Source organism: Morus notabilis, unplaced genomic scaffold (assembly GCF_000414095.1).
Source record: "Morus notabilis unplaced genomic scaffold, ASM41409v2 Scaffold81, whole genome shotgun sequence".
NCBI lineage: Eukaryota > Viridiplantae > Streptophyta > Magnoliopsida > Rosales > Moraceae > Morus > Morus notabilis.
In genome coordinates this window covers 224,604-236,140 of record NW_010357153.1, presented here as the reverse complement: position 1 = coordinate 236,140, position 11,537 = coordinate 224,604, and the positions used below count along the sequence as shown (strand labels likewise).

At 35.4% G+C, this 11,537-nt stretch overlaps 1 protein-coding gene across 1 annotated transcript; it reads right to left on the bottom strand.

Annotated features, from left to right (window-relative positions):
- Positions 1 to 3,448: 3,448 nt before the first annotated feature.
- LOC21399392 (protein SIEVE ELEMENT OCCLUSION B) lies at positions 3,449 to 7,421 on the bottom strand. Its single transcript, XM_010089470.2, has 7 exons — positions 7,074 to 7,421; positions 6,486 to 6,578; positions 5,941 to 6,386; positions 5,742 to 5,839; positions 5,362 to 5,495; positions 4,689 to 5,147; positions 3,449 to 4,363 (listed from the first exon to the last, which is right to left on the bottom strand). The coding sequence occupies exons 1-7, from the start codon at positions 7,302 to 7,304 to the stop codon at positions 3,776 to 3,778; spliced, it is 2,049 nt and encodes a 682-aa protein (XP_010087772.1). The 5' UTR covers positions 7,305 to 7,421; the 3' UTR covers positions 3,449 to 3,775.
- Positions 7,422 to 11,537: the final 4,116 nt, after the last annotated feature.

Below are 11,537 nucleotides of genomic sequence, written 5' to 3'. Positions count from 1 at the left end.
TCTACTGAAGAAGATTGATTGGCAAATAGCAATTCAAGAGCTCTTAATGCCATCTTCAATGAAGTGGATGCCAATCAATTCAAGCTCATTTCTACATGTGAGACGGCTAAGGAGGCTTGGAAAATTCTACAAACGGCGCATGAGGGCACGGCAGCCGTGAGACTATCAAAGCTTCAAATTCTCACTACTAGGTTTGAAAACTTACGCATGCTTGAAGATGAAACAATTTCTGATTTCAATTCAAAATTGTGTGATATTACTAATGAGGCATTTGCCCTTGGAGAGAAAATATCAGAGGATAAGCTTGTGAGGAAGGTCTTGAGGTCTCTTCCACGGAGGTTTGCTTATAAGGTGACAGCTATTGAGGAAGCCAAGGATATCCAAACAATGAAACTTGATGAGCTAATGGGTTCTTTGCGCACTTTTGAGATGAATTTGGATGAAAACAAGGAAGGAAAGAAGGAGAAAAGTATTACCTTTCAAGCCGAAGTTGATTATGATGATGAAGAAGACTTGGCCCAGTCCATAACAAAGTTGTCGAAGAAATTCAACAAGGTGATGAAGAAGGTCAATAGGAAGAATGAGAATTCAAGAAATGGCAATTCCAGCAACTTTCAGAAGAATAAAGCTGCAGCAAATAACATAGAGATGAAGATAAAAAACAGGGGTATTCAATGCCGGGAATGCGACGAATACGGCCACATTCAATCTGAGTGTGCCAACACCCTCAAGAAGAAGAAGAAGTCGTTTAATGCAACATGGAGTGATGAAGACTCTGAAGGCAGTCAGGAGGATGAAGACCATGTGAGTAACTATGTTGCTTTCAATGTTTATACTGATTGATCAAAGTGTTTATGTAGATAGTGTTACAAAAAGTGTCGCAAACAGTGTTGCAACACTGCCTGTAATAGATTCCGTGAACAGTGAAAACATAGGAGATTTTTCAGATTCTGAAAGTAACAGTGATGGTGAGGAGTTGACTATTGATGCCATACAAGAATCCTATAAGACCATGTTCAGCAAATGGGTTAAAGTGTGTGAAATGAATAAGTCTTTACGGGAGCGAGTTGATGAGCTTGTTAAAGACAAGGATGTGCTTAAGAGGGCTGCCATTAATTATGAATTTCAAGCTACTGAAAATGAGAAAAAGCTACAGGACATAAGGGCTGAACTGGAGAGCACTCAGAAAAATTTAAAGATGATGAATTCCAGCACCACCAAATTGGATTATATTCTCTCTATAGGAAAAGCAAGTTGTGATCGTCATGGACTTGGCTACACCGGTGAATGTTCAACGTCCAAGATAGTATTTGTGAAGGAGACACCCGCTCCTGAACCTCGGACAACCCTCAGTAAGAAGGTTATTATTTCACCCCCTCGACGTAAAAGATTTATTCCCATATGTCATTACTGCGGTTTAGCTAGCCATATAATACCAAGATGCTATAAGTATTTGAATGCTTTGAAGAGAGGTATGCTCATGAATCCACCAAATTCCGCATTCACAAGGACACCTAAAATGAAGGTTGATGTGCAAAACAAATTTCCTAGACGTGTGTGGGTAAGGAAATGTGATTTAAGGTGTCATGAGGCTTATAATTCTTTTAAAGCATGTACTTCTAACTTTGAGTATTGTGGTAATTGTCACTCCAAGCATTTGACAGGTGATAATATCAAGTTTAAGAAAGTGTTACATTCAGGGGGAGTAAGACTCGTAGAGGACTCTAGGGGAGCAACAGCTTCTAAAAGGTTTTTTCTATTAGTATTATTTTTAAACTTTGGCTGTCTTTTGTCAAAAAGGGGGAGAACTCTTAATTCAATTAACCCCCTTCGTTGGTTTTTTTATCTTTTATCTTGTAATAGGTTCTTTTTGTTAGTAATGTTAGTTTTGTCAAAAATAGCCAAAGGGGGAGATTGTTAGTGCATTTTTTGTGTTGGCTTATTTTTGACAAATTGATTGTAAGATTGGTTGGCATTGTAAATTGGTAGTCCTCTTAAAGAAAGTTTGGTTGTCATGTTTATTGGCTGCAAATTAAGAGTGGACTTTCTGGAGCATTATGGCTGGCTCTTCTAAAGAAAGAATTGTGGGAAATATTAGGAATGATTGTCTTTTTACTGTCATGGGGCCGTGACCTGATTTTGTGGTTAATAGAGGAGACCTTACTATGATTGGGTGTGCTTATTGTCGGTGGGAGAGTGTTGCTGATTGTTGGATGAAAAACAAAGTGGTATGAGGGTTTGTGATGATGAGGGCAGAACGTGTAATGAACACACAGGGCTGAAAACATAAAAGTAGCATTTGTCCATATCAGAATGAGATTGTAATGTTAAGGGTCGCTTGATGTGTTGTGACGAATTGTTAGAACGCTTTCGAGTTGGTTCTTCGGGAGAAGATTTCTTTGGTTTCGGGAGAAAACCGTCAAGTCGAGTGGTGCTCGCTGATCAAGCTTTCTAAGGAGATTCTAGGCAATGACGACATCATCAAGGAAGGAGTCGTTGAGTGTGTAAGACCGTTCGGTCCTTTGTAATCTTTTGAACTTAGTGGATTGATCATTGTCTGGGCGTGGCCCCGCAGAGTAGTTGTGTGTACCGAACTGCGATATCATTTTTTTGGTTTCCTTTACGTTTCTGCATTAGTTTCCTGCTTTACTGTTTTGTTGGTTTAATTTTAGATTTTATGTCACAAAAAGTGTTACAGTAAAGTGTTGCAACACCACTTGTGACACCAGGACAAAAACGGACCTAACAAAACCTTTTATCAAGTAAGGTTTTAATGAACAAATGCACTGTTACTTCTATAATTTTCTTTCCTTTAGTCTTTTTGTCTGTTTGGGATTGTAATTAACTTGTTGTACACTTTTACTTTTATTTTCATATTTTTATTAATAAAGTTAATAATCAACCATATATACTAATAGATGAGGAGATTTGGATAGGTGCCATTGTTGCAATGGTCATTGTCCCGTTCACGCTCATCAAAGTTTTATATATTTGTTTTGTTAATCTGTAATTAAGAACTCAGGAAAAAATAAGGAAGAAATTTCAAGCAACACTAGTACTTTAAACAATCATGGGTTCTCATAATCTGGTGATATTAGTGATTGTAAGTATAACTTAATCGTAAATACACACTTCCAAATTATGCATAGCGCAGCAGGGGCAACAGTTTGGTGACAATTATTGCTGGCGAATTGTGGCAGTACTTGGGATCTGAACTTGGTAGCAACAGAACACTGAAGTCTTCAAGCCTGCATCTGGAGAGACTCGAAAGCCTGGACCTTTTTCTTTTTTTCGCTTTTCTTGTTGTTTCTTTGCTTCGTTTCATTATATGCAAAGGATAGAGGATTAAAGTAATGTATACCAATTAACATAATTAGAAGAAAAAAAAAACACATAACCTTTAACTCCAATATTAAGATCTAAATTCAAATTCCCCATCCTCATTCGAAAAAAAGAAAGTGACGTAAATAAGATCACGACATTTAAAGATAGCATTAACGATGCTTAATTATTTATTAATTTTTTTAACAACCTACATAAAGAAACACACACTCAAGCCACAGTCGCCGTTTCTCTTAGACAACTAGAACAAACACAACATTTTGGGGGCCACAAGACTACCTTATAGACGGCAATCTTTAATAATATGCCCTTTATTCGAGCAAACACCACACACACACACACACATACACAAAATAAGCCATACAAGTAGGAACATAGAAACACTTGTAACATCAGCATAGAAAGAGAGATAGCCGCATAGTACTGAATGCATTCAGTGGTGCCCATTGGGGCCATCAATGTGGCAGCACTTGTAGCTGATGTAGGTCTCCATGGTGCGAGGGCATTCTGGACATTTTAAGGTCTCGGGAACCTTACCGGCGACGACGGGGACGTCAATGTGGCTGCAGTAGCGCACGGTCTTAGTGATCCTAGAGTGGTATTCCTTGAAAGTGGCCTCGAAGCCCTTCTCCTTCACGACGTCCTTCCATTTGTCGACGTCCTCGACGACCTTAAGGATGGCGGAGCCGTGTCCCGCGGTGATCACGGTGGAGCCCTTGCTGAGGACTGCCCAAGCGCTCTCGTTCTTGTAGGCAAGCAGCTTCTGGATGTCTTGTGTGACGGGGTCAACTTGCTTGTGAGACTTGCTGACAAACAAGCTCTCAATGCCGTTCCAGAACCGCCCTATGATGCTGCTGTCTTCGCCTCCCCTGGTCGTCTTCCCGACGAGGAATAACTCAATGTTGATCTTTGTGTCCTTGAAGGCAGGCTCGTTTTGGAGGGCAGTCACTTTCTTGGTGAATTGTTGGATCAACTCCGTGTCTTTGCCTCCATAGAAGAAGATATACTTCTCCTCCTTGATCTGTTAATTGATGATCAGCATATAAATAACAACAAGTGAATCCAAAAGGTCATGTGATCAACGCTAGTAGAACTTTTATAACTGAAGTTAATGATTTTTAGTATTTTTTTTTTCTTAGCTTAGGGAAACATATATCTTTTGTGGATAAAATTAATTTTTTTCATCGCAGGAATTATTAAAGTAACAATTAAAATATGTGAATAACAAATTGCGACTCAAATTTTTCCAGTTTTAGACCAAACACGTACAATACATGAAATCTTAATTTTGAGGGGGCAATGCAAAAAAATAATAATAATAATAATAATAAAAAGAAGATATTTACCCAAGTTTCAATGGTTGGGTGAATGTTGCGAACAACAGGAGCAATCCAGTTAACCTTGTCGGTGATAATCTTTTGTGCTTCCAAGTCAAATGGGAAGGCCTCCAATCCCCAACTCTTGATCAGGTGGATTGCGTTGGTGTTTTCCACTTTTCCTTGTGGGCTAAGCACCACAAGCTGAGACCTGCCCTTGAACTCCCACTCTTCTTTGATGAATCTGATGCCTACAACCGGTGAAAATTGCTGCACAATGTACCACGGAATCTTAGGGCGTAGAACTTCAAACTTCTTGCGCAATTCGTCGGTCCATTGCTCCACGATCGGAACCCATACGATTGTGTAGTTCCGTTCCTTCTTTGTTTTATCGTAAATCGGTTTGAGGAGTGCGATGTCTTGTTCAGTGATGTCCAGGCTTGAAATCCAGAGGAATACGTTTTTCCTCCTTAGCACGTCGATGTTCACCTGTTTGAAGGATTAACTATTAGGAAACTAATAATTACAAACACAATAAATATACATATTTCGAAATATATACGTCGTATACTTATTTTTTTGTGTCCTTACAGTTGCAGTTGCAGGCACATTCTAGCCGTAATTACACATCTAATTTCGCTTTAAGATGTAAACCCCTTATCCAAGTTCGAAAAAAAATAAATAAATAAATAAAAGCGTTTACCGTTCTGTTTGTGGAACCATCAATGAGGGGCTGCAAAGTAGTGTCCTTGATAAAGATCAAGGCCTTGAAAATCTCCACGACTTCAGTTGGGGTTCTCAAGAGTTTCCTGATTCTCCGAATAGCCTCGGCCTCAGCTGCAATGTTTTTTTTTTTTTTTTTTTTTTTTAAAAAAAAAAAGCAAAGTTTTTAAATGTTAAAAAGACGGTTTTGAAAAGGTAGCAAATGAGACATAGGAATCTTAACCTTTTGCAATTTTTTTTTTTTTTTTTTTTTTTTTTCCAAAAAAAGGAGCCAAGTATTACAGATTAATAACACATACCAGGCGTTTGCAAGCAATATTGACGAAACAAGAAACTATGGATTTTGCAAATTTAATTTACCTAGTTGCCTCCGGCAAATAGTCAGATGCAAGTTGAGCCTGTTGAGGATGAAGTGGATTTTCTGAGAGTAGGGAGCCAAATCATGAGGCTTCTCAGGCCTGGATTAACATGGAAGCCATGAATCACAACAAATTATGTTAATATAATGAATATCAAAATATTGTTGTCTAAAATAATTAGTCAGTAATTAACGACTTACTCATCACTGAGAAGAATGGAGATCTTGGTTGCAATAGCCACAATTGTGACAATGGTCCAGTAGACATCCACTGGCAAGTGGTCCAATGCCGCGGGCAACTCAGGGACATTTTTCGGGTCATTAACAGACAGCTTCTCAAACTCGTCGAAAATCGCAATGACACGCGTGGTAGCCTTGATGAGGCTGCTGACCTCCAGAATTGCTAGCCGGCGTTTCTGGAGCTCGGCCGGCTTGATGAGTTGGGGCACTTTTCTCAGGATTGCCAATTGTTTTGCCAGAGGGTCCGATTGGAAGTGGTGGGCGAGGTGCCAGAAATCCCCGAAATCGTAGGCAAAAGCGGCCAGGGTTAGCACTGACTTTGCTTCCCAGGAGTAGCTGGAAAGCTTGTGGAGAATGGAAAGAGCTGTCTTGTGTGCAATTTCCTCACCCGGAGGTTTGCATGCAAGCTGCAAATCCAAACTTGTTAATTTTGTGCTTGCACTGGGCCCTAAATGAAAAGAAAAAAAACGATAGAGGTTATAATTAGCAATTTATAATTAATGTACCTCGCTGCCAACGGACTTAATTGTGCACAATGGGACAGTGAAGTTAGCATTGGGGCTCTTTTCCTCTATGTTTTCCACATGGACGTTGCTTCCCTGTACAATCAGTCAAAACCAATAACTCAGCACTTGCAAGGCGGGTTCTTTTTTTTTTCCTCTATGTTTAAAATATTATCACATTAATTAATAATATAAGATTGTATTTATAACGAAAAGATGACAATTCAGAATTGGTATAAAACATATAGATAGACCTAAATATATATTTTGTAAATGATAAGAGAGAATAATTAGCATATAAAATTATTAGAATGTTCCAATTATGTTGGCACCCTCTAACAAACTCATACGGCACTAGACTCCCCACTCTCTCTGTGAAAAAATGAAAAGAAAAAAAAATTGCATGCAAAAAAGTTTTTCCTTTTTTAAAGCCTAATTAGGCCAACTAAAAAATGCGCTTGACATGGAGGGAAACAATACACATACTATACATACATACATATATTTATAAGGAAATCAATACGTTTGTTTTGATAATTAATTAAGAACGGAATTCCATTAAGGTATATTTTGTACAGATATTGTATGTACCTGCACAACTTTGTCAATAATCTGGGTAGCACGCTTGAGAATGTTTTCGACGATGACGAAGAGTGAATCTTCGTCGAAAGATTCATCGGCGTGAACATGAGTCTCGTAAATGAGCTCAGTGATTTTTTTGTCGGACAAGGTGAAGAGGCTGATCTCTCCTCCAATGTGTTCTTTCACATTGGTGACCACATTTTCAACTCTAGAGGCTACGTCTTTGGCAAGGCTCAACATTTTGGTGATAAAGTACTGCTGGATTACGGCTAAGAAAAAAAAAAAAAAAAAAAAAAGTAGAAAAAAGAAGTAGAATATTATGGCTTTGGGAAACCGAAGGCTCTTGTGTTTGCCGGGTTGTTGTTTGGTGTGGTGGAAAGGCAAATCTGCAGGGCTATTTATAGCCATTACTTGGCCTTATGTTGTACTAAATTACTCTTGTTTTTCACGTGAAGCATGTGGGTGCGTGGAAAGTTAGTTAAGCATTTACTCGTAGGAAAGGAAAGGTGGTAAAAAGAAGAAAAAATTGCGCGATAATGTTTGGCTAATTAGAGAACCGCAAGTTTTCTCCTTCAATCAAATTATGCCATGTATAGGGTCCGTACAGTATCATAAACTTCAGATTCTTAAAACTTGCACAAGAACTAAAGTAGCTATGTGGTTTTTCTTAACTACTTTTCAAGAACTTTGTTTTCTATCTTTTAACTCTTTTATTTCTTCTTTTTTATTTTTCATACCCTATCAAATATTAAATCCTCAATTTTAAATCTTAATTCTAATTCTAAATCCTAATCTAAATTCTAAATTATAATCCTAGACCTTGACTCCTATCTAAATTTTTTATATTCTATTGATATTGATTTCTTTTGTTGTTTGCGATATTTTTTTTCTTTAACTAATGAAAACTTTTCTGATAAATTATATGACTTACAAAAGATAATTAGTCTGTTCTTTAGCTTGGACAAAACTGGATTCTTGAACTACTTGATGGTTTTCTTTCGAAGGAGAAGTTGATTAACATTCTAGAGTGAGTAAAATAAATTCTTTCGAGTAATTGCGAACAATATATCGTATCGTAGAGGCTGATTTTTTCTTTTTTTTTTTGTACTACATATCTTGGGCGTTTAGAAACATTCGGAAGTTCTTCCAAAAGTCTCGCGTATGAATCCGCAGAAGAAAAGGGAGCCACAATATATATACGTCTTTTTTGTTGTCATATATAAAATTTACTTTTTTCTAATTTTTATTTTTCAATATACTTTTCTCTTTAAACCTAAATGGAGGAATTCAAACGCTTCATTTTATGGAGTCAAGGTATGGAATTAACGTAAATTATGCCTGTAATAATAGTTTTTAGTATACTTTACCACGGCATGATATTAAAATTATAAAATTGTCCTAATTAAATACTATTTTAATACAAGGTGTTAAACAAATTGAAAGCAATTTTTGTTGAGATCGAAACAAAACGAAATATGTTAAAGACGATACATCATGATTTTGTTTTTGGTAGATGAGCGAGAACAGGAGTTTTTTTTTATCATATATCCGCCGTGTTGTCATGTACAAAATTTACTTTTTTCTAATTTTTTTTTTTCAATATACTTTTCTCTTTAAACCTAAATGGAGGAATTCAAACGCTTCATTTTATGGAGTCAAGGTATGGAATTAACGTAAATTATGCCTGTAATAATAGTTTTTAGTATACTTTACCACGACATGATATTAAAATTATAAAATTGTCCTAATTAAATACTATTTTAATACAAGGTGTTAAACAAGTTGAAAGCAATTTTTGTTGAGATCGAAACAAAACGAAATATGTTAAAGACGATACATCATGATTTTGTTTTTGGTAGATGAGCGAGAACAGGAGTTTTTTTTTTATCATATATCCGCCGTGGTAGATTCCTCTTGGTTGGTTGTTAGTTTTGTTAGAGATGAAGATAAAGCAATCAACACCTTTTTTTTTTCATTAAACACTGAGTGGGTCTTAAGTGAGTATGTTTGTTACTATAAAAAAGTTAGCCTCACTTTTTTTGTCATTCTTTATTTATCATTTTTTTCATTTAATGGTTTACATGTGGACTCTATTAATATGATATATTATATATTATTTACACGTAAAAAGAGATAATAGAGTTCATGTGTTAAACAATAAATACAAAAAGCGACAAAAGAGTGATTGAAAGAGTGACACAAATAATTCTCTTGTTACTAATTATCAGGACGACAAGAAACGACTCATATAAGAAATAAAGATAATTTGGGTATAGGTGAATTATACCTTTATTAGTAGCTTTATATTTATTTTCTCATTTGAAAATAAATCCTTGTCTTCTCTTCTTCTTTTATTTTCTTCTTCAATTTTTAACATATAATTGGTAGTTTGATGAATATGGACAAATATGCACTAGGTGGAGATAGTTGTCTCGGCATCTTAACCGTTAATGTATTAGAAGTTGATAAATCGCAAAAAAAACCTCTGATTACTGATTTGGAAAAGAAAACAGCCATGGTTCATACTCCAAGTGGGAACCGAATTCGAGTTTTTGAAGATAATGAAGTGTTAATTACTTAACTATGACTATTAGTGCTAATTATGACTAATGATGATCGGGCATCAAATCGAATTTTGATTCTACCAATATGAGTTTCAAGCTCGTTCAGTCGTTGCCTTTGGTATCATGCACTATGCTTCACTCAAATGGATTTTTGCCTTATGGTTTTGCCATTTGATAGTAGATCTTTTATCTAAAAAACTTCATCTATATTATGTTTTCTTGTAATATTTTAAGTACAATTGATTAACCCTTTTTGGCCTCCTTCTTTCTTTCTTTCTTTTTTTTTTTTTCTCTTTTTATGGAAATCCTCCTTCTTTCGGGATCACAATTTTTGTTTTTGTTTTTATTTTTGGTATTTCTTAAATTAATAAATTGACAGGGGCCCTAGTGTTGGATAAAAAGTTTTAGTGGTGTCAACATTGTCCACATAGCTTCTATATGTCAATTTCTTTTTCTGTCTCTTTCTTTTTTTTCCCCTAAAAAAAGGTTATTTAAAATATACTACGTGCTTGTGCTCAATCTATATCTTTGTTAAATAATTCTATAAAATCATCATAACAATTTTAGTTACATACAATGTGTTTTTTGTTTTAAATTATTTTTTAATGAAGTGGAGTACTATGTGTTTAACTTTACAATATATTCCTAAGAACATAATCAATGATTCAAGCACTTTCTTGAAGATAAGACGGCCAGGGTTGTTCATGATTCACAAAAGCCGTGAAAAAGCCCCTTAAGACCATCTCCAATATAAGTGTTAATGTTAATTGTATATTTAGTATTAAAAAGTGTGATATGATATATTTGGCATGTTGTGCTCCAAAACATAATCCTATTTTAAATGCTAAATCTACCTTTTAACCATAATCATCAAGTTTTGAAAGTTATAAAAGTGTACTTTTAATTTTAAAATAATTTTGTTATAAAAATTTTTTAAAATAATTTTAAGATGCAAAAAAATACAATGATTAAATGAAAAGGTAAACATATCAACCAATAAAAATAAAATGCCAAATTTACCATATGCTGGCAAGTTGGACATATTAAATAGCATTGTATTGCTGTTTTCTTATACTCTAATGTTAAATTTACAATTAGAACATTAATTATAGAATTCGTTGTAGATGCTCTTAGAGAGAGTCATCTCATTTCTAAAACGTGAAGCGAAGGAGAGGATGGAGAGTCATCTCTAGTCGCTTGAGAGGCTACACATTGAGATCGGCTCCATACGGATATGGTTGTTTGGACGCAAGCTAAAGTCGCAAATATATTTTTGGTTAAATGATCGAGGCTGCAGCAATATTGCTGGCTATTTTGGTTGACAAAATGATGATAGAGAACCCTTCCAATCTCCTAATTAACGATCTCTCTTGATAAATTTCAGCAACCGGTCCTTGCTTCAAACACTATCGCATTTACTGATAATGCACGTACAAGGAAATAATGGTGGTACCTGCAAGAGTGCTGATCCATTCAGATTGTCAATCACATAAAAATTTAACTATTTAATCAGTTAAAAATGAACACGAGAATTCCCTTCAAATAACATCAGAGATAGATGTAAGAAACATATATAAATTATAAAGGTAAACCTTAAATCTTGTTTGATTTTACGACAACAGTTAAGGGTTAGTTTGATATTGTTGCAGTTCTAATATAAATTCTGCTTTTTCCTATATAAAAAATAAGCTACGAAGCACTTGATTCTGTTCTAGTAAATACGCTACTTGTATAGTATTATATATAAAGGACTTTTGGAGTCTCCGATTGGCTCTAATTAAGTCAACTAAAAAGTGTTAATTAGATGAGAAAAATCTTAAGCGGATAAACAACTTAAAGGATCTACTCTCTCACTTAAATTACTAAGAGGAAGATGCCTCATCAAAACCATTAAATTGTACAACCAATC